The sequence below is a fragment of the Leptonotus elevatus genome, chromosome 19 (assembly GCF_054856555.1).
Source record: "Leptonotus elevatus isolate MCC_2025b chromosome 19, RoL_Lele_1.0, whole genome shotgun sequence".
NCBI classification, from domain to species: Eukaryota; Metazoa; Chordata; class Actinopteri; order Syngnathiformes; family Syngnathidae; genus Leptonotus; species Leptonotus elevatus.
Window position 1 is genome coordinate 434,216 of NC_141257.1, and position 27,457 is coordinate 461,672.

Consider the following 27,457-nt stretch of genomic DNA (forward strand, 5'->3'; position numbering starts at 1 on the left):
AGGCGCGTAGCCAATCACGTGTGGCGGGGGGCTGGTCCACGACGGAGGGGGCAGGACGCGAGGTATCATGGAGGATCAGTAAGCAAACTGTGGCCATCAGAGACGAGCAAGCGACGCTCTTGTCCCGGGGACTTTCTTCTCACTTTGCCGCCTGACTGCTCCTTCGTCACCGACGAAATATTTCACGATGGACATGAAGAAGAGGATCACTTTGGAGCTGCGGAACCGAAACCCGGCAGAGGTGGGTGGGCACCATTGAGCCACTTGGGGAGGATGTGCGAGGCGAGGGGGTCGGCAGCGGATCGAACGAGCTGCGCTGCCAGCTCCGCTGTGCTCCGGGGAGTCCGCAGTCCGCCCGCCAACTTTGCTTTCACACACTTGCCCTCGCGAGCGGTCAGCTCCAACGGCGGCGATGGTGGAGCGGGAGCCCGGGTCGGCGTTCGCGTCGGCGGCTCGGCTCCCTCGGTCCGTCCGCTCACCCCTCCTCCTCCACCACCACCAAGCCCCTCGCTCGTTTTTAGTCTCAACGCCGACAAGATGGTGCTTTAACCAACAACTCTTAACCACGCTCTGCTAGTAGCGGCGTGGTTTTTTTTCTGTCTCCATAAAAAAGCAGAAGAATGGTGACAAGAAACGAGCAGGATCAACATTAGGTGGCTTTTTGAAGCGCGGGCTTCCGTCGTGGAAAACACTGCGCGTCAAGCACCACGACGACATTTTTAAGTTAGACGCGACCATTTTGAGTGTGCTGGTCGTCGTCGGAGCTGAAAAAGTCAAGCCCGGTGTACATTTGATGACCTTTAGGGACGTGCGTGGCCATTTAGGCGCGAAAGGCGAGCCCCCTTTTACCGACATTTTGAAACTCTGGCGGGTGACGCCACCCGAGCACAAAAATGTGGCTTTATTTGACACGCGACCAGAAAAAGGGGAGAAAAAATAGACTGCGACGAGCCACAGGACCGTAGTTTCCTTGTAACGCAACGACCGAGTCACGAATACTGTAACGAGGACTATCCTGTGCTCCCCCCTCGGGCGGCTAACGTGACGACGGTAGCGACTCAAAATGGAGGGACGTTACTCGTCTATGGCGGATTAACGCGCTCCACTTCCGACCGACAAAGTGTCGCGAGCACGTTAGCTTGACCCGCTAGTCTCTCGGTGGCGTCGCCGAGCTTTGCGAGCGAGTCGTGAGCGGCCGAACGTTTGCTTAACTCGGCCCACTGGTTCGGTTCGGTCGGCGACCTCCGCGTGGCGTCGTCCTCTTTAATGGGGTAGACATTTTGTAGGGTGCGCGTGCACGTTCGGCGCGGTTATATAAGTCCCATACTGGCCTGGCGCGTGCACGTACGTACGCACGCACACACGTCCATGTTGTTGGGGGAAGTCACCGGCGGCGTGCGCGCGCACTGCACACGTCCATGCGGGTTGCCATTCATGTGTACGGGCCTGGAACACTCGTGCACACGCATACAGTAACAAGGATGTCAACTACAAATGACAAGCCAATTCATTCATGACAAATAAATACGTGTCCATTGTGGGTGTTTGTGAATTTGTGTGTGTGTATATATAAGAAACTCAACAATCGAGTATGAAATGAATCAATAACCATTTTGATAATTAACGCTCACATTCATACAGTCTTAGTAGGTATCATACTGCCCTCCGGTGGTCAAGATGCGCACACCAGAAGGAGCAGCTCATGAAATGAACTGAAACATGTCTGTATGTTGCAAAGAAATTTGACCAGGCATTGAAGCACGCCGTTTGCTTTTCAGGTGGCCGAGATGGTGGTGGACAACAGCCACTCCGTGAGTGGCGAAGTAGAAGGTCTCTCAGATAAGTTCGTCGAGCTGGAGGTCCTCAGTATGATCAACGTCGGCCTGAATTCGCTGGCCAAGCTGCCCTCGCTGCCCAAACTACGCAAGGTGACGCACGCGTCACATGACTGGCGTCCACGTCGCGTCCTCGTGTTATGGAATGGGCCGGAGTTTTTGATTGCACTTTTCGATGTTCTCTGGAATGTTCTCTCTCTCTCTCTCTCTCCCAGCTGGAGCTGAGTGAAAACAACCTGTCGGGTTCTTTCGAGACGTTGTCAGAAAAATGTCCCAACCTGATCTACCTCAACCTGAGCAGCAACAAGATTAAGGAGCTGAGCAATGTGGAGGCGCTGGTCAGTACACGCACGTAACATTTCATTATTGTCATTTTAGTAACCTCAACCTGAGCGGACAATTATGCTCCTTTTATGCAAGTTTATTCATTATTGCAACATTTTAAACTCAAGTCCAAAAAGAGACAACAGATGGTAAGATACTGTTTGTGTGTTTTAATTGTAAAACTAACCAAACAAATTGCTGCCTTCTCATATCACTTAAAAAAAATAAAATCATCTTAATGCTAACATACAATGTCAAACACCATTGTTGGGCTAACATAAATTAGCATTGAAGTCCAGTTAGCCGTTCAAATTCAAGTCACAAATAAGCCGAAAAATGCAACTCTTAACAGTCGAGCTCAGTGCTGCCCAGCATGTTGTGGCACAAGGTGGTACTACACTGAAGAAAGTGGGACTTGCCTCACCTTTGCTGTCAACTTTGCAGCAAAACCTGAAGAGCCTTCAGAGTCTGGACCTGCTGAACTGCGAGATCACGTCGCTGGAGGATTACCGCGACAGCGTGTTCGAGCTCCTGCCTCAGGTCACTTACCTGGACGGCTTCGACCAGGAGGAGAACGAGGCACCCGACTCGGAGGCCGATGAAGAAGGTGAGCGACGGGGCGCGGCGTCGACGCGGGCTGGCTCGGGAACTCAAAGCCGCTTGTTTGCGCCGCAGACGAGGACGGCGAGGATGGGGCGGGGCCGACGGGCGACTACGACGACGAGGACGACGAGGACGACGAGGAAGATGGCTCGGAGGGAGGAGAGGTGGGGCTGAGCGTTCGTGGGAAGAGGGCCACGCATCAGGTGGGCAACGCTGGCGTCGGGCTCGTGCCCCGCTCGGACACCCCCCAGCATGCACCTGTGCTCAGGCGGCAGAGAAGGCGACTCGCAGGCTGCTCCTTCGCTAGCCTATCCGTAGCATGAACCATACGTGAAATGCAATTGCTCACTCATTCTCTACCCACAAATGACTTTACTTCTTTTAGTGGACTTGAATTGAACTTTCGAGGTCCCTGACGTAAAAATCTGAATCTTCAAAAATAAAAACCCTGCCGCTCGCAAGCAGCTCCCATGGTGCTCGTTTACCTTTTTAGGGAGCTAGCTCGCATCGGGGGCCAAACGGTGGCAGGGTTTTTACTTTCTGGGCCGGGATTTGCCACCTCTGCTTGGGAACGAGTAAATGAATCTGACCGCAGCCTTAGTATGACTTTTGAGTAAGGCCTGCCCCCTGGGGCCTCTGCACCAATCAGGAAGTCTTCTCTGCCGCCTCAGACCTTTGACCCCTCAGCTCAACTACAGCACATCAAAAGTACTGAATGGGGAAAAAAGTGTCCATCGTCAAAGTAGCAATTTCAAATTCGTCGAGCAGCTCAGTGTTCCTTGTAAAAAAAAAATGCATTGATCGCAAAAATGTCAAAGTATTTGTTGTCTATCAATTAATCATAAACGTATAGCTCGTGAAAGTAATGATGAATTGCAGTCACGCAAAAATGTCAAAGTATTTGTTGTCTATCAATTAATCATAAACGTATAGCTCGTGAAAGTAATGATGAATTGCAGTCATACCGTCGCATTGTAGCGCCAACTTCTGGCGAGGAGGACTTACTACATCAGATGATTTTTATGTATTTATTTTTTTGTCTTTTTAAGACCAATAAGAAATTTGGTATGCGGACTCGCCCATCCCCACTTAATTGCTAAGCTGGTAACTGAAATGAGCTCTGGTGGTCGTCGTGGTCACGCTGACGTAGACGCTGTTTGTGGTCAATTGTGCGTCTGCGTGCCTTAACTTTTGCGCGCTTGTGCTCAGGAGGAGGAAGACGATGACGACGAGGATGACTATGGTGAAGAGGAGGAAGAGGAAGGTGAGTGCCGCGTACGGGCCTTTAGCAAGCCAATCGATCAATAACCTTGCAAAGCAATCACGTTGCCTGTCGTCGCGCAGACGAGCGAGCGGACGCTCAGGGACAGAAGAGGAAGAGAGACGTGGAGGACGAAGGCGAGGACGACGAAGATGACGATGACGACTAGCCGTGCTGTCGTCGCGTGTGCGTGCGTGCGTGCCTGCGTGTCCCGTCCTACGCTAGACGTCGTCCCCTCTAGCCCCGCCCACCTCCGTCAAATAGGGTTGCAATGGTTTTGGGGGGATATTTCCGTGGGGAAATAATCCAAATAGGAAACTTTTCATGGGAATTGAGTTGATTCATAGGTTTAATTTTTTAAATAACTTAACCAGCGGCCAATCTTAAAAATCTAAAAGCACTCGTAAGGTATCGTGAACATCTTGTCAAATTCACCAAATTTTACGAGAGAAGCGGTCTGTTTTTGTGGCTGCTCAGGCCAAAGCAGTTGTGCTTTTACTTTGGAGCCATCTTGTGGCATTTATAGGCAATTGCAAGCCTTTTTAGGATGGCCGTCAATTAACGGTAGATTTTTGATCATCGCTGAAAGACTCGAGCAAAAAAACACACACTTTGACAAGCAATTGATGAACCACCAATATGCGGGGCCCACTTTTTCACTATTACTAATTGTGTCATTTATAGTTGTTTCTACAAAATGGGACCCAAGAATGTTCATGGAAAATGACCAAAACAATGAATGAACTGTTCAGATGACCTAATTTCTATCAAATGTTTTACCCACAAGGTTTTTCATTTTTACAAAATTTGCAGAGAAATTCTTATAATTTCATGTCAACAAAAATGCAATTTTACAAAATGTATGCACATTTTCAAATTTTCATGGAAAATTATAACATTTTGGCTAGCCCTGAAAATTGATGGAATATTTTCAAGAACATAATCAGATTGTTGATGATGTAATTTTGATCTAATTCATATTTCCACAAAATGTTGACAAAAAAAGCTTCACTTTTCTACAAGACTGGCAAACAGTACATGAAGCGCCTCAACTGAATTCAAAGGCCCAAGATGCCACAGGGTTCGAATCATGAAAACAACAAATAAGTCCGCTTTTAAGCAAATAATGGATAAAAATACAAAATTGCTGAATCAGTGACTTACGAATGCCACGCCGCAAATATGAAGTTCCCTTTTGGGAGCAAACCCTCAATTGTGTATTTTTATTTTTTAAAGATATGTTTGTAGTGAATGGTGTTAATTCCCATGTAAAGTTTTCATCATTGCAACTTGGCCTCATTTTGCAACCCTCCTTCCCGTTTGTCCGCAACGCAGCTAAACTCCACGAGAGGCCGCCACACGCAAGATGGCGGCCACATTGACTTTGGGATCCTTTTGGACTTAGTCATCCAACCAATCAGGACTCTTCATCGATCCTTGCTGTTGTTCATTCGTGATGACATTGCCAATTTTTAAAGGACACATAAAAAAACAGGAAGACTTTTTGAGCACAAAAAGTCATCTGATGTTGGAGGACTTTAATTGTATTTATTTTTTCAACACAAACCAAAGTAGGCGCACTTGGAGCGCCCCCTTCAGGACTCCTTGTGTTTGTGGATCAGGATCTTCCTCCTCCGTCTTTGCCCAATGATCACATGACTTTCCTGCCCCGCCCACTTTTTAGGAATATGCAGACCACCATATGCTCCGCCTCCTCTTATACTTATTATTCTTCCTCGTTTGTTTGTGTGTGTGTGTGCGTGTGTTTTATTGTAGCTTTTTACACACTCAGTGACTTTTTTGGATTTTTCTTTCTTTCTTTTCAGTCAAGTGATGTGAAGTATTCCAATAAAGTTGAGTCCAGTCGCTGTAGAGCATTGTGGGATAAGGGAAGACAACATTTTTAAAATAATTAACAAGAAGCAATATTTATAGATTTCTACAAAGATATGGTTGCTTTATTGTGGTCGCTGGAGTAATTTAGTTCTTGATTTGTCGGGAAGCGGCGGAAGCTCAACGGCTGTTTCTGTCACTGACATCAAAATAAATGTGTGTGTGTGTGTGTGTGAGAGTTTGTGTGTGTTTGCCGCTTTAAACATTTATTTAAAAAAATATTTGTGTACATACATTTTTATGCTCTTCAGGTCTGATAGAAAATGGAAATAAAGTCTTTTAGTGGAGTTTTGATGTGGCTTTACTGTGTTCAGCAGATGCTAATGTCGGTGTTAGCATGTGAGTGGTTTCCTCTGGGAGGCGCTCATGAGCGAATGACGTCGCAGGCTGACGTTGATTTGTGCAAAAAAAAGAACAAGAGCCACTTTGGATTACGAACTTGGCGTCGGAACTCGTGTTCCCACAAAATGGTGCCTCACCAGCGCCCCATGAGGATCGGCCTGCCATTACACCACAAATGATCATCAGCATGTCGCGCCGACTTTATTATTCAGAGGCTGCAAACCTCCATTTCTGATTATGTGATGAAGAGCCAACGGCTTGCTTCCGACCCAGCCAATCAGCGAGGAGAACTTGACGTCACATTGCAGCCTTTGGCCAATCAGCAGAGCCGTCAGGTGCGCAGCACTTCCTTGTTTTTCAAAGCTGTTTCGCTTGACATTTCTCAAATGTTTATGGGAAGTGGACAACGCTCGCATATTTGATGCCCGAACAGTTACAAGTGATGACGTAAGTGTCCTTTGCGTTGGCGTCATTCAAATGGACCAAAACAGAAGCTACAATCGATCTCTTTGCTGTCCGTAACGTTTCTATTCATTACTCACACATTTGATTTCCTTCGCCCTTTGCTTGCACGCCCTTTACATTTGTTTAGTCTTGGCCAGAGTCCGTTCACTGCCTGCTGCACTGGACACAAATACAGGGAACAAAAAGAAAAAGCTTCGACACGCATTTTGGTTCGTATATGCTCATGTTAGCAAATCGTGCTGACACACTAAAGACAAAAAGTTCAGCATCACATTGCCACGTGGTAAGTTTTACGTTCTAATGTAATCATTTTCACACTACGACAGTTAAAAAAACATATATATATATCATAGAATTATGTAGCCGTAGAGTAGCACATGTACTAAAATAAATAAATATACATAAATAAAATACTGTACACCCCCGATTCAAGTGCGGTACACTTATGGTCCAGCAGATGGCGCCCTCGTCTTTCTGCATTATCACACCAACAAAATTGGACAACATACTGCACATTTATCATTTCAATTGCTTTTTGTTGTTAGCTAGTCAATGACGTCACCCTCTCTATAACTGAGGAGGATGAGGAGCACATGGGCAGCGTTGCTGGGATATTTTTCAGTCATCATCATCATCATTAACATCATCGGCAGCAGGAGGATGACGATGATTATTATTATTATTATCGCGCATGTGTTTTTTTTTATTTAAAATATTGACTGCCCTAAAATTAAGCTTTTGGTTCTTATGTTATTTTCATGACCATAACACACACACACGCACGCACACACACACACACACGCCTCCACACACGGTTGTGCTGATGACATCAGAGTGAGCTCACAGTGTGTGACGATGATGTCACACACTGTGTTGACAAACGGGAAATGTTTTTAGCTCTGTTGCTAGCCGGCTAACAAGCGGAAATAAAAGAGGGGGAAAAAAAGACGTTGACGGCGGTAACACGCCGCCGGGCTTTGACTCACAATAAACACACGCGCACGCTCCCATGTTCCAGGTCAGTGTTCCAGCTTGTGCGTGCGTACGCATAAATAAAAGATGCAAGTGATGATGATGATGACACACAAGCGTAAATAATTGAAAGTTTTGTGAGTGTTTTGATGTCACTGAATCATCTCTTTAGCGCGCATGCTAACGCTAACACAGTGAAAGATGTTTTTTTTTTCTCTCTCTCTCCCAAGCCATCATTTGAACCCCCAACCCAGGCGAAATTTGTCTTCACAACCTTATTTCAAGCATTGAAGCTGTAATTTGAAACCCTAAACTGGTCTTGAAAGCCAAATTTAAATCGAATCTTTATTTAATGCCCTCATTGGAAACGCTAAGCCGGTCTTGAAAGCGTAACGAGGTCTTGAAACACGAATAAGAAACCCTAAAAAGGTGTTCACACTCCTTATTTAAAACCCTCATCCTTACTCAGCAACTTGCCAACCTTCATGTAAAAAGCTGACCATGTCCAGAAAGCCAAATTTGAAATCCTAAAATTGTCTTCACGTTGTCATTTCAAGCGCTAATGCTTATTTAAAATCGTCATTTCAAACTCTAATTCTGTCTTGATAGCCAAAAATGGACTTGAAGGCAAAAATCCTGACATTAACGTCTTCGCACCCTCATTTGACACCCGAAACGCCTTCATTTGAAAACTCACCCCGTCTTCAAAGCCGACTTCAATCTTATTGTTAGCTTCAACCTTTTTCTTTCTTTCTTTTTTTTTCAGGCTGCCATTCGTCACACGAGCGAGACGTCCGGATGATTGACACCTGCTGTGATTGACATGAAGATGAGGATGAAGATGAAGATGAGGAGGAGGAGGAGAAGGAGGAAAATCACATGGAAGAGGTGATGAGACGAATTCTCCTTTAGGCCGTAACACGCACACGCACGGCTGCGGATTAGTCATAAAGAAATGTACATACATGAATGCGTAATGACACGCGCGCACGCACGCACGCACGTACGCACGCACGTGTCGTGTGTCGGAGGTGTAATGGAGCGATGGTGCTCGTCTGCCCTACATCTGCTGCTCTGCTCTTTATTACGGCTCACTGACCTGTGTGTGTGCGTGCGTGCGTGCGTGCGTGCGCACGCGCCTCACAAGAGCCAACATGGCTGCCGCTGAAATCGTTCTTTTGGGTCATGTACTGTGCACTCGCGCGTGTGTAAAGGTTAAGAACGATGCTTGTGTTTATTGAAGTCAAAAAGGCTGTCATTTTATTTTTGAATGAAAAAGTGCATCTGACTGTAAACAAAGGAATTTCCAATAACATTTGTCATTTTTGTTATTGCCATCTGCTGAAATGAACAAATAAAAAAGTATCTTGTAATCCAATGGAGTTACTTTTAAAATCAAGTAATCAATAAAGTAACTAAGTTACTATCAAAATCAAATAATTGGTAACAAAGTTACTTTTCAACTTGTGTTACTTTTCAGTAAAGCTACATTAAAACTCAAGTCATCTGTGAAGTAACTTATTTACTTTTAAACTCAAGAAATATGTGAAGTAACTCAGTTACTTTAAAAAAAAGTTTGGAAGTAACTTTGTTAATTTTAAACTCACTTAATTAGTAAAGTCACTTTTACTGTTAAACTCAATGAGTGAAGTAACGAAATGACTTTTAAAGTCAAATATTGAGTAAAGTAACTAAGTTGCTTTTTCAAGGTAACTGGCAACATAAACGTGCATGCGTGAGTGAGTGCAAGAATTTGTGAATGAGTGTGTGAGCATTTGAACAAAGTCACCTTGTTTGCTTTTGATGACTTTTATTTCACGTGCGCTTCCAAAAGGAAGTCAAAGAGAACAAACAGGAAGTGTGTGCGTGTAGACAGTTTTTGTTGTTGTCACTTCCTGTTTGAGGTTGTGTCAATCAGTGCGAATCAGTGCGGCCGGCCTTCTTCTGACAGCCCATAATAGTCAGGCAGGTGTGTGCGTGTTTGTGCTTTTTGGTGAAGAAAGTCTGTCAAGACGTCCGTGTCACATAAAATGAGCAAAAATCCAAACAAAACACGATTATACTTCAATAAAACGACAACCTCAACTGAGGTGAAATTTCCTTCAGAATGAACACAACAAATAACGCCAGCATTTCAAAATCAAACCATTACTTTAGAAATTATTTTTAAAAAACATGACTTTTTTTCTTTTTTTTTTATAAAATGATTTACTTTGTGCTGTTTTATTTGTTGTCGTTTGTTTTTTACCTGACGTATTGCAGTTGAATAGATTAGAAAAATTCCTTGAGAATTGAAAAAAAAGTTCAAGTTTGAACGTTTTGGATGACATCATCGCTGAGGAGGACATTATTGCCGATGACATCATCCTCACAGATGAGGATATTATTACTGATGACATCATCATTGGAATAGCATCAAAAGAATGTAAAAGTCCCGCCCACAAGTTTCATACCGAGCAAGAAAATCGTCAAGTGGCGCGAGGTGTCGGAAGCCATCTTGTTTCTGCTTGTCAAACGCATGCAACAAACAAACGCGACTTCACAGGAAGCCAAGCAGAAGCACTTCCTGTTTTCGGGTAGAAAAGTCGGCTTGGAAAAAGAAAAAGTCGTCGTAGTTGAAGAGATGCGGAAAATCCGTCGTCATTTTCCGTTTCCTCTTCTGCTGCTCATTTCCGTGCTGGCTGAAGAAGAGCACGCCGGCCCTCCAAAATGGAAGACAAGTGGAAAATTCCTGAGGAGGAAGAGTCGCATCAAGGTGACTCGGATTCGTCCTTGGGCAACCTCGCCGCCTTGCGGAATAACGGGGAGTCGCGTGACATCGGACGGCGTCAAATCAAGTAACGCGGAATCCAATCAAGTCGCGTCGAGTCGCGCGGCATCAAAAATGGAGTCGTGTAGAGTCAAAGTCACAAGGTGAGTCGGATGGCATCAAATAGAGTCGGATGGAAGGAATCGCCTTGAGTCATTTGGAGTCAGCTGGCGGCAGGCGCAATGAGGCGGAGTCAAGTGCAGTCACATGATGTGGTTGAAGGGGCGCACACGCGCCGTCTTCGCTGGTGCAATTCAAAGTGTCAAATTCCTGAGACGGGAACTCGCGGCTCACGGCGACTCGGGCTGGTCCTCGGGCGACGTCGCCGCCGACGTCGCCGCCGACGTGCCCGCGTCGCCGCCCCCCGCAGCTTGGGGCGAGGTGGGCGCCATCTTCTCGTAGGTCTTCCTGCGCTGCCGTCGCAGCGTGTGGCTCTGCAGCTCTTTCACCTCCTGCAGCACTTCCTGCGCCTCCTGCCAGGAGCACATGGCCTCCACCAGAAGCCGCTCGGCCGCCGCACGCCTCCTCTGCACCTCCCCCTCCCCCTCCTCCTCCTCCTCCTCCGGTTTTTGGAGCGTTTTGGTCCGACCGGCATCCGCGGACTCCGACAGGCTCTTGGATTTGTTACGAGCGACGCAGGATGAACGGTCACCTCCGTGGAGACGCGGCGACCAATCGGCCGGCAAATCCACGGTGGCGCCGTCCGGTCCGAGGGCGATCGCGGGCGACTCCGGAAGAGGGGACGCTTCCGAGGACGGCTCACAAGTTTTGAAGCGCGGCGAGTCGCCGGGACGAGCGGGCGAGCGAGAGCCTCGGGAGCGAGGAGAATCCACATCCCGGGAGCGGTTCTTGCGGGCTTTGGAGCGCGGAGATTCGCGACCTCTCAGCCGCGGCGAGTCCTTACGTCGGAAGCCGGGAGAATCGCCGCCGCGGCTGCGGGGAGACGAGGACGACCTGACGACAGCCAAAAAGACAAGTTGACACAAAAGGTGGCGTCGCAGATGTGCGCGCGTCGCACCTGCAATGATGCGAGTCTCCGCCCCTGAGGTGATGAAGACGAGGAGACTCCACCCCCTTCCCAAACGCCGAGCTTCCTCCTCGCTCTCGCTCAGCCTTGGCCTTCTGCAGCTCCTGTCACATCGGGGACATTTACATGAGCGGAGGACAAAACGAGTCCTCAAGACCATCGGGACGAGTTGGCGCAGCAACAGGATTAGTCGTGCTCGGGTGCAAGGAAGACGAACGTTAACCTGCAGTCGAATTTCCTCCAGCAATTCCTGCGCTCGTTGCATCTTCTGCGCGATGAGGCTCTGCAGTTGACCCACGGGCTGTACAGAGGCTCCGCCCTCTTCTTCCGCGGGCCGTCGGCCGAGAGCCCAGCGGAGCTCCGAGCGAATCATCGCCGGTCTGTCAAAGACGAGACGATGGAATGGAATATCTCGGACCTGGACCGTTCCTACAAATCCTTTTGGAGTGACGTGTGAGTTGGGAAGAAGCGATTCGGGAAAACGCGGCGGTTTCTGACGGCGCTCAGTCGAGTCTCGGGCAGAAATGAATCGAGGAATCGCTAAAGATCGGATTGGGAGTGATTTCCCGCCTTTGTGTCTACCTGGAGGCGAGAACCTCGTCCATGGATGCGCAGCGACTCCGCCCCGCGACGCTGTTCCTTTTCCCAGGCTGAGGAGTTCTGGAAAGGTTTTGAAGGACCTGAAAGAAGACACGTGCTCACTAGAAAGACGTCCGTCCGTCCGTCCGTCCGTCCGTCCGCCCGCGATGGCATTTGGCCTCCTCACCTGCAGCTGCTGGCTCTTGTGCACTTTGCAGTTTTCCAGGTGGGAACACTTCCCCCAGGAACGCTCGCTTCCTCTGGGCAGACTTCCCGTCTTGACTTTGGCTTCCTTGACCCGGACTCGTAGTTTGGACACGTCGGTCCCCGCGCGCTGACGTCCGCCGCCCGCGGCCGCCGCCGCCCGCCCGCAGGAGAAGCCTTCCTCCTCGGCCACCAGGTCGAGGGTCAGCGTGCCGTGACGGGACGAGGAGGCCTGAAGGTCCGGCAGAAGACCACAAATGAGAGGACCGACGGGATGCGGCCGGCCACTTGAGGGCGCCATACCGCGGTCATCAGGTGTCCCCGGCTGGGAAGGCGGCGCCCTTGCGGGATCCTGGCTCGGTCTCTGGTCGGATGCACCAACACGTCCTCCTCCAAGGTCACCTACGCACAAGGACGTCCTCAAGGTCATTTGCCGTCACTTTTCCATCAAATGACTTTCAGGCTTCTCGTGAGATCAAATCACCTTCGATCACTTTCATGGAAAGTTCCTTCGTCTGAAATTTCTCTATTCTGTTTTGCTGATTTCACTTTCCAGGACACTTTTTTTTCTTTTTTTTAATCATATTTTTTACCTGATTTGTATTTCCAGTTTGGTCTCCTGTGGCGCTTCCAAAATCTAAGTGGCCTCGTGTACATCTCGGTTGGGTTGTCCCAAAATCCGTGCCAATCTTGTGATTTTCAGCTGATTGGTATTGGTGGGAAAAGATTGCCGTTTTAGATGTTCTTCATTTCTAAAGATGGCGGATGACAAGCACCAAATCGACTGACATCCAGCAAATACTATTCGCTCATCTGGCGGTGGGCTGCCGCCAGGCTTTAACATCACTGGGGGAAACCCTGCCTTTACATACCGTTATTGAAATTGAACGGAGAGCATTTGGATGTGGTCTCCTTTTTTCTTCTTCATTGTATTGCGTTGCAAAGGAATTGGATCGGGACTCGGTATGGGCAGATGCACAAAATCATGTGACTCGCATGCAAAAGAACGTGGGACGTAAAAATGTGCTGATGTGGACGTTTGAACCTTCGAAAGGTCACGGAGGAAATATTTGTGTTAGTATGTAAAAAAGTGTACGTGTCAATATTGTGGACATTTTGGGACATGAGGACAACTGCTCATTTGCACGTGATCATGAGGACGTTAGGACACGAGCGGAGGCGGCGTTGCCGCTGACCTGGTCCAAAACTCGGTTCTTGGCCTTGACGATGGCGACGTTGAGAGCGTTGATCCACGATTCTTTCTCCTCCGGACTGACGGCCAGGAAGAGAAGGTTGGGAACCTGAAAGAGGACAGACCAGTCATCAGATGAAGACGCCGTCAAAGATGCCGCAAGATGACATCATCCTCATCATGATGAAGATGAGGATGATGAGGATGATGAGGAGGACGGCCTGTGCGCTAGCACTCATGCTAACGCCGTCAGATTATTCCGCTCCGACTCGTCCTGTGACACACTAATGGGATTCTGTGGATTAAATCTTTTTACGGGGGGGGCGGGTGGCGGGGCGGGGGCGGGTTGGTGGGGGCGGGGCCGGGCCAATGGGATCGCCCCAGGCGCAGTTGTCGGCGGCCTTAAGTCCCGCCCGCCAGCCGCCAGAGGGATGCCGGAGAAAATCCACCAATGAGGACGCGGCGAATGCCCGAGTAAATCTCTCGGAGGACGCCGGCCGACACGCCAACACGCCAACGAGCCGCTGCTGCACTTTGGAAGCGTTGACACAAACGCAAAGTGGGCCAAATCCTCACGCTGACGTCATCCTGAAACTGGAACGCATCCTGACGTCGTCAACCTTCCACTTCCTTCAACTGTCCTGACAAATCCTGAAAGCGCTTGAGGACTTCATCCAACCTGGAAAAAACAACAAGTCCTCCGCCTGAAAAATGTCCCACATCTCAAACGCGTCTCTTGCTTCATGACATCACCGACGATGAACATTCCGACAGCTGAATTTTCCATTCCATTTTATGACAGCTGTCGAAAATGTAAAAATTGTGAAGCTTCCTTTGAAATCACAAATGTTGAATTATCCGTCTCCATTTGATGACAGCTGTCCAAAAAGAATGACCGTGACCATATATGGAATTGTTGGCGGGACATTTTTGGCATGAAAATCTTTCAAAGTAAGGAGCGAGCGCAGGAAGTGAATCTTCAATCATTCCCTGTTCCCGTCTCACTGTGACTCGATTTTTGCGGTCTGACAGGAAAGCGATGACGGACGGACGGACGGGCGGACGGACGGACGGACGGACGGGAAGGCGGCGTGCACGTGACTGACCGCGTTGCCGGGCCGCCGGCATCGTATGAGCGAGAAGCGGCTGTGGTTCTTCTTGCTGCGACTTTTGGCCTTCCTCAACTCTTCGGAGCGCTCGTACTCGGCCAGGTCCAAGACTTCCTGGGACTTGCGCTCGTCCCTCACCTGGCGAGGAAAACCACGTCAGTGCACACGTAACACAAACACGCACGCTGCGGAATTGATTTGCTTCGACATGACTGGGATGTTCTCACACAAAGACCTCCGGGAATATGCTCTCACAGCACACTTTTTTTTTCACTCTACAGAAGTGGAAAAGCTCACTCACACAAAACAAATACTCTCACACGTATGGAAAGCCTCTCGCATAATTGTGAAACACTCTGTCACAAACGACTGAATTGAGTTGCTGGCCTGCTATTCAAAAGTCGTCACACCTGCTGAAATACCCTCGCTTAGTTTTTGCTCACATGAACAAACTCATCGACGACTGAAACTCTCACAAGGGAGTGTATTGGCTCACACGATGCTCTCTCACGTTAACTTCGATACCTCACAAGCCAGCCAAATGCTCTCACACGCAACTGGATGGACGCTTTCTCGCAACGAGCTCGTGTGAGAGCGAGCTCGTTGCGAGGTGGTTCCCGCGCGAGCGTTGAGCGGCGCTTGCTGTTGCGCAAGAGAGCGGCGGTACAAAAATACGTTTGTCCGTATGTGTGCCACGTGCCACTTGACACGAACGCGCCATCTTGGACGAGCCTCTCGTCACGCGGGTGCGCGCCCAACCACATTGGGTTGAAAAAACACGATCCCGATAGCGAGCCGGCTCATCCGGGCCTGGAAAGGCGTGCAGATGTGCGTTTGCATCAGCTGCAGGCCGAGTCGTGCGTGTCACATGATCTTCCATGCCTGCGACTTTCCCGCCCCGTGCGTGCGTGCGTGCGTGACCTCCTTGTCGGACAGGAACAAGTGTTGTCCTCTGAGCACCACGTAGCGACTCCTCCAAATCTCCCTGAAGATGCCGCGGCCGCAGAACTTCCTCAGCCAGCCAAACTTGTCGGGCTGTGGCGGCGCCCCCGGATGGCCCGGGTCCTCGGGACCCTAGGCGACACACACACACACACACACACACAAATGTGCGCTAACCATGCTGGCATGTGAGTTAGCCACCAGCTAACCGGCGGCCATGACAGCGACGTATGTCCATGTATTAGGGATGTTCAATACCAAAAACAATTCTGATCAATACTTGCAGTTCGAGTACTCCACTTTTGTACTTCACTACTTTTAATAGACGCAATTTCTGGTCGATCATTTTAAAGACATTTAGCATTTTGTATCAAATTGATGGCAATTTTCTTTTTTCCATTTGCTCATAAAATACACATTTTGCGTAGAACACATTTCAATGAATTTAAATAGAAACAATGTAACAAATAATCGAGTAGCCAGAAAAAGTCCCAATCAAAATATGTCGTTGAGCAACTTGATTCAACTGATGCTGGTATCGGCTGCTGTCGCAAGTAAGCGATATATATACAAGTACACCATGGAATAGGATTTAGCTTCATATTGCTGCATTTGTACATTTTGTTTTTGTTCTAAAGTGACGCGCAGCCAATTTGAGGCATCGCATGAAGGGAAACGTTTTTGTTGCGCGAGCGAATGAGGAGGTTTGCTGGTGTACCTAATGAAGTGGCCATGCAGGCGGGGAGCGCATGCAGGGAGGATGGAGGGGAGACGAAGGTGCGAACTTGTGAATGGCTGATGTTTGAGGATGATGATGGACGGATGATCGGGTGGCGGGCGCGCACGGGCGTAGCGCGCGTGCGTGTTCCTACCGGTCCTGCGTGGTTGCTCTTCTTCATGCTCGCTCGTTGGCTCGACTCGCGCAGTTTCTTCTTCTTCTTCTTCTTTAGCTTGTTCTTGTTCTTCTCTTGGTTCGTCTGTTGTCTGGCGGGAGAGAGGCGGCGTCCTCCCCGCGAGCGCGCGCACAGGCGTGCGTGCGTGCGGGCAGATGCTCCCCCTCGGCGTGCGCGCGCACTTTAACCTAGATTCGAGTGCGCGTCATGGCGCCATCTGGCGGCACACGCGTGCCCGCGCAGGCCGAAACAAAGACACGCGTCATCTTTTTTCTTTTTGGGATTGCTCCGATTTTCATATTGAACTTAATTCGATATTTGTGCGCTTGTGCTTTCTGAAGCGCCGTAAGATGACACGAGACGGCAGCGGCAGCGTGAGAGACGCGCCCTGCACGGCCGGGACGAAGGACCGGGCCAAAACTGCTGTCGAAGGAGCGAGCGTTTCTTTCGCCTCCTCAAATGCCGGCAACAAACGACCTTCACGTGAAATGGCACGAAGTGGGCCCAATGAGTTCGTCACATCCGTTCACCACCTTTTGCTCGCTTTACTAAAAATAAGAACCAGAAGACGGCATATTCTCCGTCGAAGGTCCCGTTGACATCCTTGGAGCCTTTTCTATTGGATGCGGAAGAAGGTCTAATGTGTTGAAAGATGCCGAGCCAGGAGAGATCACAGCGCCGCATCGGCCGAGATCAAGCCGCCCGTTTAATCCTGTACGTCAAAGAGGCCGAATCGAGCATCAATTAACAAAAAGTTTTGTGGTGGTTGTTTATAAGGTAGCATGAAACCAGGGGTGGCATGCAAGTCCGGTCCTGGAGAGCCCCTATCCAGCCCGTTTTCCATGTTTCTCGCCACTAACACACCTGATCGATGATCAGGATGGTCATCGGGCTTCTGCGACGCTTGCTGATGAGCCGATCATTAGATTCAGCTGCGCTGAAGGAGGGAGACGTGGAAAACGGGCAACTCGACCACCCCCGCTTTAAAGCTACGGCTATAATGCGCCGACGACAATGTTACACCCAACGCAAACTCATTCTGGCTCGTTTACTAGCTTGTTGCTATAATTATGTGTGACGTTGGATTCGTGCTCGTTGCGCTGCGTTGGGCAACGTTGGGCAACGTTGGATTGCACGTCTCTTCAAGAAGGCTGACGTTCTTGCGCTAAAATGCTCGACTTGAGAGTCGAGGAAAACTAAGAAAATAAAAACAGGATGCGATTAAAACCGAACAGGCGCGACTGAAACTGGACTAAAACTGAGACCGCGTTTGAAATCATCGGATCAAATGAACGACGATGACGCGTCAACTCGCCACCAATGATTGGCCAAGTTGTGCAAACACGATCCGGTTGGGAAAACCTTGCATGTCGTGTGCAACGCGAATGTTCAGTTTGTCCGACGACGGACAAACTTGAGATTTTTTTCCAAATCAATCATCTCAACTCAACTTGATCACCGAGTCCGAAGTCGCGCAAATCTTCGTGGGCCCTCGGCAGTCGGCGCAGGTCGGCGGAACCGCGCCGGCCTCGGCGACAGGGGCGGGCGGGCGCGCCTCTGATACGACATCACACGGCCGCTCATCATCCGTGTCGACTTTAATGCGGCGACACCAAAAGGATGGCGGCCTTCTTTGCGGCGCTGTCAAAAAGAGCCGTCCCACAGCTGTGAAAACGCGCTCCCGCTTTCCAGCAATCCTGCTCCACCCGCAAATTGCCAGGATCGCAGCATGGAAGCCTGCGTCAAACTGGACAGCGCGGCAGACATGGACATCCTCCGGAAGGCCATCCAAGAAGTGGTCAGCCGCACCCAGAGGGACATGGAGACCCTCCGGCAGGAAGTGCACAACGCCGTGACTCAAACGCATCGGGACGCCAAGACCGCCCGGCAGGAGGCCAGGACCCTTCGCCAGGAGGTCCACAAAGCCCTGGGTTCCAACCCGCCCCACGTGGAGGCCCTGCGCCAGGAGATTCGCGAGCAGCACCAGAAGGACATGGACGCTCTCCGCCAAGAAGTGCTCAACACGCTGCAAAGAGACGTGAAGCTTTTCCGCCAGGAGTCCAAGAGGCTCCGGCAGGAAGCGCAGGGCGTGGCCAGCCTGCGCCAAGAGTGGGAGGAAGTCCGCAGCAGCCTGTGCTCGTTGTCGGACCGGCTGAAGGCGGTGGCCGAGCACACCAACGCCAGCGCCGGCGCCGGGCCCGCCAGGACCGTCCCGTGGACCTCGGCGAGGAGGAAGCTCCGAGATACCTGCTGGGGCATCTCGCTGCCGCTGGCCATGACGCTGTGCGCCGTCTTCGGCTTTGGGATCGGCATCACCCTGTCCTAGGACCGCCTTCTCGTCCCTGTGACCACCTCAAGCAAGATCGATGTTGAGAAGAGAAAAATCTTGCGTTGTGATTTATTTTGTAACTGCCGACTTGCCCTACAACTTCTATAAACGCGTTTCTTCAAAGCCGCTGGCCGATCGATCACATTAGTTTTTGTCAAAGGCAGGTGAGCCAGCACGTGAAAAAAGAACATTTGGAACATCGTAAGTCAAGGATAGATTTTGCGTTTCGTCATCTTATTTGGAAATACCAATTGTTGACATTCTATAGCGCTCATCAAGTTTGCCTTATGTCGCGAGCTTCAGTCCGGACCGGACCGGACCGGACCTCGCTACATAAGGCCAACATTGAGCTCCAAGCACACTTCAGATTCATCGCCACGAAATGGCGGCAGCAGACATCAAAGCATCCACTCAAGCGCCGTCACGCAGCCAATCAAAACAAAATATGTGTAGTGCCCCTGGACCGGACGGATTTACACCTGATCTCCACGGAAGACTTCATTTTGTGACATTTATTCAACGAGCGTGCCCATGCGTTGATCTCCGCTTCACGTCAACCAGTAGAAGAGAAGAAGAGCCTGCTGGTGTTGTCGTAGATGCTTCTGGAAAGCGCCAACGGCTCCTCCTCCCTCGCTGCCGCCATCACCTCCACAACTTGCCTGCGTGAGACAACCAAACGGCTGAAATCCTCTGGAAGCTGCAGAGGCGGGACTAACTTTAGCATGTCCAAGTCTCCAGTGTTGACCTTCAACTTTTCAACGGTCTCAGAAAAGTCTCTGTATTGTCTGTTCGGTCTTTGTCACTTGAAGGTGAAACTCGCATCAAACTCAACTGACATTTACGCGGTCCAAAACTGAAGTTGCATTTTATGTTCCCCAAATGTCATTAAACACAATTCTTGAATCCAAATTCCATCATTTCTTTTACTTAGTGGCGGACCGCTAACTGGCTAACCGTTAGCGGTCCGCGTGTCCGGGCCGAGTCTTCCGAGATTTGCCGACTTTGGCCCCAAGTGACGTGATCGTGCCCCACTTGCACCTGCGACTCACATGATGTGGCAGGGCTCGTTGCGGTCCTTCAGGCAGTGCCCCGCCTCCCATTTCTTCTTGGCGGGGAAGGCGGTCTTGACATATTTGAAGCCGGCGTGCGTGCTCTTGATGCCGCACCACGGAGCATCTGGCGGCCAGACCAAAACGTCAACTCGCAACTGCGGCGACGGCGCGCGCCGCAGACGACTCACCCGTTTCGATCATCAGTCGCTCGGTGGGAATGCGCTTCACGGCTTCCATGTTGGCCTCGCTTTTCAGGGAACTGCAAGGGAAGTTCTGGTTAGTGCTTTCTGCGTGGCGTGTCGCTTCCTGCCGCTCACCATCCGTTGATCCCGATGTAGAGGTCCAGCTCGATGAGGGCGGCGGCCTCCTCCGCGGTCCCGTCGAACGAGTGGACCTGACCGAGAGATTCCCAAGTGAATGCCAGCAAAACCCAACGCACCCCGAGAAATCAAAATCAACTCACGACGCCTCCCACGCATCGGTCTCGATTCCTCCTCATGATGTCTGGAATCCGAGAAGACGGTCAGATCTGGTCGGGCCGAGCCGGGCCGGGCCGGGCCGGGCCGGGCCGGACCGGACCGTGCCACTCACCTACAAAGTCCTGATGGGAGTTGCGGCAGTGCAGGAACATGGGAAGCTTGGTCTCCTCTGCCAGGTCAAACTGCATCTCAAAGTATCTGACACAGAATTGAGCATCAACATGCCAAAGAAAATGAACAAGAACATGCCAAGGAATGGAATGTCAAAGATGACAGAACATGTCAGAAACATGTCAGAGAGCATGTAAGACACATGAGAAGAGCACGAGAGAAAACGTGAAATGGCAGATTTGAGCCGCGCTTACTTCACTTGCGTCTCTTTGGGGCAAAACTCCAACCTGTCAAAATCTACAAAGACAACAAATCCAATTCAAGACCCAAAAAAAACCACCTTCATCTCCCGACAATGTCGTCGCCAGCGACTCGCCTAGTCCGCACTCTCCGACGGCGACCACTTTGGCTCGGTTGTCCGCCGCCAGACGCAGGAGGCGGCCCAGATACTCGGCGGCGCCGGCGCCCTCCTCGAACTGGCCGCAGCGTGTCGGGTGGCAGCCCACTGTGCAGTAGAAGTCGTCTTCGCTCGGCCCGGGAGAACAATCGTCAAATCAATCGGGGGACAGGAAGGCGCCGCCGCGGTTGTTGCGGTTACCTCTGCTGTGGGCCAGCTTGACGGCCTCCTGGCTGTCCTCCAGACTTCCGCCGGTGATCACGAACTGCGCACCAGACACATCACGTTGACGTCCGTACATTCCGTCGGCAATTGAGTTCGGTCAACAGTTTTTCAGGGATGGCAGACTGTGGTCCTCCAGGGACCTCCAGGGCCGGGGTCCTCCAGGGACCGGGGTCCTCCAGGGCCGGGGTCCTGCAGGTTTGAGCGGTTTCCCGACTCGAACTGCAGCGGATTCCAATGAACAGGATCGTTATCAGGCTTATGCAGAGTTTGCATCATGAATCAGCTGTGTTGGAGAAGGGAAATATCCGAGACCTGCGGGAGTCCGGGCCCTGGATGACCGGATCTCGCCATCCCTGCACGAGACTCTCATGCAAACGTTTGTCCACTTGGAACGAACGCTGATAAGAAATCAACATTGGCTACCTTGCAAACGTTCCCCCCTCACTGCACTCTAAAAACAGTTGGGTCAAAAATGGACCGATCCTTTACTTGGGTCAAAAAATTGGGTCATTTTGTATAAAACCCAGAAAGTTGGTTCAAATTGACCCATAAAATGGTTCGGTCCATTTTTTAAAATTGTATTGAAATGTTTGTTTGCTTTTCCCTCCTATATAAATGACTTACTATTTACTACTCATAACAGTAAGAATCCATCTGATTTTGGAAGTTGAAGTATGCGTGCTGCAAATTGCAGGTCACCTTTTGGACGCCCGCGTGGACGGCTCTGTCGATGACGTGGTGAAAGTCGTCTGTGGGAAGTGACACGTGCAAGGTGACAAAAGGTGGAACGGGTGCGCTGGACGTGACGCGGGGGGGCGAAAGTCTCACCCGGGTGCTTCTGCTTGCCTCGGTAGAGCCCGCGGAACACGGGATCCGTCAGGTTCACGCCAATGTCTGATGTTTGCGCACAAAACCAGCACATACTCAAAAGCAAGTCTTCAGTTATTCCCTAGTGGGCTCCAACTTGAAAGCTCAGAAAGAGAAACGTTTATTTAGGGGCATTTTGGTGCAATAGGATTGGCAATAAGTGCATTTCCCCCTTATACGGTATACAAGGGCAGATTTGTTCAAATTGTAGTCGCTCACAATACAGTATGATCATTTGTACGTTTCCGCTACCATATTCTAATGTTGGTCATGATGATGGCGGTTGTTTTGTTGTCATTGATGTCAAAAACTTGAGCGCTTCATTCATTACTTGACTTTTGGGAAATTGTTCCTTGTGTGTCGTAAAGGCAACGATTGAAGCAAGCTAGGCTATTTTAAGCTCGTGTCATTGGCTCAAACCAGATGAATGGCTAAAAACATCATCATGTTGCCTTTTTATTCATATTCAGTGACGTGTGCCTTACCGATGAATTTGTGCCGGGCCATAGTCGATGTGGTTGAGACGAGAGAGAGAGAGAGAGCGAGAGAGAGAGAGAGAGAGAGAGAGAGAGCGAGAGCGAGAGACCTGCTTGTGAACGTGAAGAACACTCATGCAGCCTTCATCCGGGACGGCGTTCGGGATTGCCGTAATTCTTCCAAGAGAGGAGCTGACATTTCTCAAATAGCAACCAAAATGCCCCTTGTTTGGTACAAAAACAGCTCTCTGTACAGTAGTGGCAAAAAAAAGAAGAAGTACAAATACTTTGTTGCCACACGTAAACAGTTTTTCAGGCATCTGTACTTAATTTTTGCAATCATTTTCAGATGATTTTTTATCTTTAAACTCTCTTGTTAGCGTTTTTTTCCCGTTGACCACATGATGCAAGTTTTTTTGTGTGTCGTTATCGAAATAAGTATTGTACAGTATAATATACAGTACGGCACGATGCAAAACTCATGATTATTCAAATCTATTTTTACTGTGTACTTTTGTGCTCAAATCAAGATCATTTCAGATGATTTGCTTTTTTTGTAGGAGTTGAATCAGCACTTTCAGCACTTTACCAATGTCTTTTCTTCTTTTTTCTTTTTACCCAGTATCTGAAACCACTTTGTCCGGTGAGCGATAAGTAAATAATTAAAACAAATTCCATCTGACAATGTCTCTTTTTTTATTTTATTTTTTGCCATTGATTTCATACAAAAACCTTTTGGGTTTATTTAAAATGTGTTTATTTTTGGCTCAGCAGGTTTTCATTTTGATTTGTGGAGACTTTTAGTCATCTGTCCTTGCTGGACACTTTTTTTATTTAATTTTAATTTTTTTATGGATAACACCAAACTCTAAGAATAAGATAAAACAGCAAGAACGTGCAAATCTGCCATGAAAATAATCAAATTTGAAACACGAAGTAAAAAAGGAAGAACGACCATGAAGTTTTTAATTTATATGCGCGTTTGTTTCCAGTATTACGGTGAAAACGTGTGACGTCACCAAGTCCCAACATGCTTTGCGCGGCTTTGGACTGGAAGGTGACACGAAAGGAAGCCGAGCAGCAGCAGAGCAGAGCAAATACAAGCAAGCAAGCCGGAGGAGGAGGAAGAAGAAGAAGAAGAAGAAGAAGAAGAAGAAGAAGAAGAAGATGGCTTCCGCCTACCTCACCCACCAGCAGAAAGTCATGCGACTCTACAAGAAATCCCTGCGACACATCGAGTCGTGGTGTGTCTTTCGGTGAGACACGTACACGCAAGCAACCACGTTCGCGTCCGGTCGGTCACATACGGCTAAGCTAACGGCTAAGCTAACGGCTAGCCAGGTCACAACACTGGCACATCAACTTCTGATTGTCGGCGGATCCAACAAGAATGTCGCTATCAAATTAATAACTAATACGATTGGACTGAATTTGCATACAAATGAAGAAAATGGCATTGTAAGATCAAAGAGTACTTTTGAAACTGAATATGTTGTGACAATGCGGGTTCAAGCCCTAATAACGGTTTAAAATTCGGTCAAATTGACAGTGTTATTGTTTGCGTTACATTATCATCATTAGAATGAAGTGAAGTCAGTTCCTTACAATTGTTTTGTTCAACAGAAAACATTTGATTTCCTTCCCACAAAGCTGTTTAAACTTGAGCTGTTATTAATGTTGAAATGCGATGTGGATGTTTTGCCGTGACCGGCACTTTTGCTGCTGGCGCTCCTTTGCTGTGAATTGCGCGACAACGACAAACACTAATTGTGTGCAAGTGAATGTTGGCCACTGCGTGGCCAAGTGGTTCGCACAGTGGCCCTGAAAGTTGCCGTGCATGGGTTTGAATCCCGCTCTGTACATGTTTTTTGCCACAATTTCTCGCAGCCAATCTGGAGTTGCAAACGAGCAGTTTTGTGCCACGTGTTTGTTGAAGAACCGAAGAGCAATCTAATGTCCACATTTAAAGAAGAAACAAACGCGATTGGAGCATTCCAAAAGACGCAACGTGTGTCCTGATAACCGGCTCTGGGGGTTATGGGTTGGGTTAGTCTGGGAATGCGGAGAACAGCCATCTTGGGTGGGAAAAACAAAACAAACTTGGTGAAGCCAGGCCGGAACCACGCCCACTCCTGCGATCGATAGTCAGAGCCGTTCACTGCAAATGAACCGCTGTCGTTGAAATAGTCGAAAATGTGTCCATGAAGAAAAGCAAACAATGTTGTCATTAATACCCAAATGACACAACGTGTGTGTTGGGGGGGGGGGGGGGGGTTATGTACAGGGAAAAAGTCAGAATGCTTGAGGATAACGTTGTGATGCATAAATGCCGTAAATCATCATTTATGAAAAAAGTCATAATGTATGAGGAAGAAAGTCGAAAAGATGGCAGCGTCGGAGGAAAAACTTGAAATGAAAGTCGTTGCATACAAAACATTTTTTTCTCAACGTTACGACTTTGTTCCTCGAATTGAATAACGTGTTTGTCATCTGACAAATTGCAAAAGTGCGGTATGAAAATGAGGACGGACGTTCGGAGTCTTGAAGCGACGGCGGCGGACGAAGCAGCCACAAACTGAAATTGTTATTGTTGTGTTTGTGCCACTTCAGCGACAAGTATCGCTTCTACGCGTGCGTGCTGCGCGGCCGCTTTGACGGCAACAAAGGCGAGAAGGACATGATGAAGGCCACCAGGATGCTGAAGGAGGGCGAGGAGGAGTTCTGGAGCAAGCAGCACCCGCAGCCGTACATCTTCCCCGACTCGCCCGAAGGCACCTCCTACGAGCGCTACGAGTGCTACAAGGTCACCCGCGGCGGACATTTTCTTTTGCTCAACCATGTTGCTTACTGCCCTCTGCTGGCTGCTGTGGGAACAAACCACGTCTCCTTGTTTGATTGACGTTTGCAACTGTTGGAAGGCGGCGGAGACGGAAACGTGTTTGCATTTTGTGGCGGCAGGTGCCCGAGTGGGTCCTGGAGTCCTGGCACCCGTCCGAGAAGGCCGCGTACCCCGACTACTTTGCCAAGAGGGAGCAGTGGAAGAAGTTGAGGGAGCTCAGCTGGGAAAAAGAGGTGCGCCGCATCTTACGCACGCTCGCCGCGGGTTTTTTTTTTAAGAACCTCAAAGCGAGTAAAAGATGCACTCGTGTTAGGAAATAGAAATTGTGCTCTTCAAAATTTGCTTGTCAATCTTGATCGACTTTATCTCGGGAACAAATCATTTTACGTCCAACACAAAAACACCCCAACTGATCATAAGGTTGAAGTTTGACGAGGAAATGGGCGTGTTCCTCCATTTGGGGGCGTACGCGGGCTCGATGAGACGTTCCTTGGAAACACAAAACAAACGTTTGAGCGCCAATAAGCACGCGGAACCCCCCCCCGCCCCGCTGTGACTTTGCAGGTGGCTCAGCTGCAGGCCGAGACGCCGGCCGACGGTCCCACGGGGGAAGCCCTGCCCCCGGCCCGCAAGGAGGGCGACCTGCCGCCTCTGTGGTGGCAGCACGTCACGCGGCCCAGGGAGCGACCCGCATAAACGTGGAATTGGCGCCCGCTGCAAGGTTTGACCTTCAACCGCCGAGAAGACCGCTCGCTCCCGCTGGCGGATTTTCATTTCCTGTCTCCGGAAATAAATACATCAGGCAGAAGAAACGACGTCTTTGTTGTTTGTGACGCGGCCGATGAACGTGTCTTTTCTGAACGTCCATTCTTTCCCCTGATAAAATATCACAAATGTTTATTTGGGGGGAAAAAGTTGAGTTGAAAATTGAAACAAAGAAAACTAAAAGAGCCCACAAATAAGTTGCTGGTGTCCCTCAGGGCTCCATTGTGGAGCCACAGACATCCAAAAGTGTGATCACTGGCCTTATTTTCACTTCATACTGCTGATATAATATACAGTATATTATAATTAATATAATATAATATACAATATACAGAAAATGTACGACGAGTACCTTTTTGTGTTTCTTGCAGTATAAAAAAATACATTGTATCCATTTAAATACTTTTTTTTTTTTTTACTATGAATACATACCTTTTAGTCATCATGATCCTCAATTTGTGTTTTCGTATAATGCCTTGGGGGAGGTCACACGGGTTCCCGTCCGTTACTGGTGGCAGGTCTTTGCAGTTGCTCTTATTCTCCAGCAGGGGGCCTGAAAGTCCCACAAAAGAGCCGCTGAAGTGAAGCGCGCGTCTCCTGACGAGCTGGCGTCGACGTCACCAGCGGTTGCGAAAGGACGACGTCACAGACGTGTCAAGAAAAGCAGTCCAAAGAGCCAAAATGCAAGAAGTCAAGAACCGAGTCGAAAAGCAAGTCAACAGCCAAAAGTGTCCCAAGAAGTCCGGCCACAAACGTGTCAAAAACCTAAAAGAGCAACAAAGTCACAAACGATGAAATGCCGCACCAAGTACCGAGTCAAGAACCACTTCAAGGACAAAGAGAAGAAGTCGTTCCACAAATGAAATCCAAAACCAAATCAAGAACACGTTGAAAAAGTCAACAATCATGTCAGAAATCAGTCCCCGGGTCCGCAGCCGAGTACGCACTGCACGCGCGTCAACAGGATCTTGTCGGTCCTGTGCTGCCACCCTGAGCTTGGCACGGGCACAACAAGCCAGCAGGAAGTCATGTGACCTTGCGGTCTGCTTCCGTCATCGGTTGACCTGAACGCCGCCGCAGTCCAACCTGTGACATCGCGAAAACGCCGTCCGCAATCGGGATTTTCATGCGCCGGACCCGCGGAGTCGTTTCGAATCCCGTTTGTGAGGAAGGAATGCGGGAAGGGTTCCAAACGCGGCGATTGGGAATCTGCGTTGGCAATCATTCAGCGGTCCCAGGGCCGGACCGGCCATCGAGGTGTGCCGGGCCGATGCCCGCCGAGCCCGTGCCCTGACATTTACAATGGAGGCAGCAAATGGAAGTTCGTCGGCGTTGCGTTGTCCGAAGTCTCGATCCTTCTCGACTCCCAATCGTTCACGACGCGCTTATGTTGATGCCGTCGGGCAGGCCTCCCCGATCCTGGTCCTGGGAGGGCCGGAGTCCTGCGGCTTTTAGACATTTCCGTCC

At 49.4% G+C, this 27,457-nt stretch overlaps 5 protein-coding genes across 8 annotated transcripts; 3 read left to right on the forward strand and 2 right to left on the reverse strand.

The window, feature by feature from the left end:
* The first annotated feature begins 33 nt into the window (after positions 1-33).
* On the forward strand, positions 34-6,203 carry LOC147157313 (putative acidic leucine-rich nuclear phosphoprotein 32 family member C). 2 transcript variants are annotated; one of them, XM_086062454.1, is made up of 7 exons: positions 34-241; positions 1,779-1,928; positions 2,051-2,173; positions 2,604-2,766; positions 2,835-2,926; positions 3,972-4,026; positions 4,107-6,203. In XM_086062454.1, exons 1-7 carry the CDS (start codon positions 188-190, stop codon positions 4,190-4,192), a joined length of 723 nt encoding a protein of 240 aa, XP_085918580.1. In that variant the 5' UTR covers positions 34-187; the 3' UTR covers positions 4,193-6,203. The 2 variants fall into 2 exon arrangements, with proteins under 2 accessions (XP_085918580.1, XP_085918579.1); XM_086062453.1 differs by having other exon boundaries at positions 35-241; positions 2,835-2,965.
* Positions 6,204-6,682: 479 nt separating this feature from the next.
* Positions 6,683-23,071, forward strand: LOC147157314 (uncharacterized). 2 transcript variants are annotated; one of them, XM_086062455.1, is made up of 3 exons: positions 6,683-6,705; positions 8,462-8,583; positions 14,539-23,071. In XM_086062455.1, the coding sequence occupies exon 3, from the start codon at positions 18,180-18,182 to the stop codon at positions 18,774-18,776; it is 597 nt and encodes a 198-aa protein (XP_085918581.1). In that variant the 5' UTR covers positions 6,683-6,705; positions 8,462-8,583; positions 14,539-18,179; the 3' UTR covers positions 18,777-23,071. The 2 variants fall into 2 exon arrangements, 1 of the variants encoding a protein (XP_085918581.1); XR_015091183.1 differs by lacking the exons at positions 6,683-6,705; positions 14,539-23,071 and adding an exon at positions 7,713-7,741 and having other exon boundaries at positions 8,462-8,783.
* Positions 9,486-19,126, reverse strand: LOC147157315 (pleckstrin homology domain-containing family O member 1-like). 2 transcript variants are annotated; one of them, XM_086062445.1, is made up of 10 exons: positions 16,430-19,126; positions 15,537-15,689; positions 14,613-14,753; positions 13,511-13,615; positions 12,618-12,716; positions 12,298-12,546; positions 12,114-12,211; positions 11,755-11,911; positions 11,523-11,635; positions 9,486-11,458 (listed from the first exon to the last, which is right to left on the reverse strand). In XM_086062445.1, exons 1-10 carry the CDS (start codon positions 16,454-16,456, stop codon positions 10,795-10,797), a joined length of 1,806 nt encoding a protein of 601 aa, XP_085918571.1. In that variant the 5' UTR covers positions 16,457-19,126; the 3' UTR covers positions 9,486-10,794. The 2 variants fall into 2 exon arrangements, with proteins under 2 accessions (XP_085918571.1, XP_085918570.1); XM_086062444.1 differs by having other exon boundaries at positions 14,613-14,754; positions 15,517-15,689.
* Positions 19,277-22,556, reverse strand: tatdn1 (TatD DNase domain containing 1). The gene is made up of 12 exons (XM_086062451.1): positions 22,396-22,556; positions 21,872-21,937; positions 21,743-21,792; positions 21,020-21,083; positions 20,798-20,944; positions 20,676-20,718; positions 20,423-20,508; positions 20,295-20,335; positions 20,149-20,225; positions 20,020-20,090; positions 19,829-19,955; positions 19,277-19,438 (listed from the first exon to the last, which is right to left on the reverse strand). The coding sequence occupies exons 1-12, from the start codon at positions 22,415-22,417 to the stop codon at positions 19,333-19,335; spliced, it is 900 nt and encodes a 299-aa protein (XP_085918577.1). The 5' UTR covers positions 22,418-22,556; the 3' UTR covers positions 19,277-19,332.
* A 337-nt stretch (positions 23,072-23,408) lies between the features above and the next one.
* ndufb9 (NADH:ubiquinone oxidoreductase subunit B9) lies at positions 23,409-26,037 on the forward strand. The gene is made up of 4 exons (XM_086062452.1): positions 23,409-23,642; positions 24,997-25,189; positions 25,345-25,458; positions 25,790-26,037. Exons 1-4 carry the CDS (start codon positions 23,554-23,556, stop codon positions 25,919-25,921), a joined length of 528 nt encoding a protein of 175 aa, XP_085918578.1. The 5' UTR covers positions 23,409-23,553; the 3' UTR covers positions 25,922-26,037.
* Positions 26,038-27,457: the final 1,420 nt, after the last annotated feature.

Bases quoted from the DNA above. Each gene is read 5' to 3' on its own strand.
- LOC147157313 (XM_086062453.1), top strand. From the start codon at position 188: ATGGACATGAAGAAGAGGATCACTTTGGAGCTGCGGAACCGAAACCCG. The intron at 2,767-2,834 runs GTGAGCGACGGG...TTTGCGCCGCAG, and splicing joins CTCGGAGGCCGATGAAGAAG to ACGAGGACGGCGAGGATGGG. The intron at 2,966-3,971 runs GTGGGCAACGCT...GCTTGTGCTCAG, and splicing joins GGAAGAGGGCCACGCATCAG to GAGGAGGAAGACGATGACGA.
- LOC147157315 (XM_086062444.1), bottom strand. From the start codon at position 16,456: ATGAAGAAGAGCAACCACGCAGGACCG. The intron at 12,547-12,617 runs GTATGGCGCCCT...CCGGACCTTCAG, and splicing joins GGGGACACCTGATGACCGCG to GCCTCCTCGTCCCGTCACGG. The intron at 11,636-11,754 runs GTTAACGTTCGT...CCGATGTGACAG, and splicing joins TGGAGGAAATTCGACTGCAG to GAGCTGCAGAAGGCCAAGGC.
- LOC147157314 (XM_086062455.1), top strand. From the start codon at position 18,180: ATGGAAGCCTGCGTCAAACTGGACAGCGCGGCAGACATGGACATCCTC.
- tatdn1 (XM_086062451.1), bottom strand. From the start codon at position 22,417: ATGGCCCGGCACAAATTCATCG. The intron at 21,793-21,871 runs GTGAGACTTTCG...CACTTCCCACAG, and splicing joins AGGCAAGCAGAAGCACCCGG to ACGACTTTCACCACGTCATC. The intron at 19,956-20,019 runs GTGAGTCGTCTG...TCTGGCCGCCAG, and splicing joins GCGACTGATGATCGAAACGG to ATGCTCCGTGGTGCGGCATC.
- ndufb9 (XM_086062452.1), top strand. From the start codon at position 23,554: ATGGCTTCCGCCTACCTCACCCACCAGCAGAAAGTCATGCGACTCTAC. The intron at 23,643-24,996 runs GTGAGACACGTA...GTGCCACTTCAG, and splicing joins GAGTCGTGGTGTGTCTTTCG to CGACAAGTATCGCTTCTACG. The intron at 25,190-25,344 runs GTCACCCGCGGC...TTGTGGCGGCAG, and splicing joins AGCGCTACGAGTGCTACAAG to GTGCCCGAGTGGGTCCTGGA.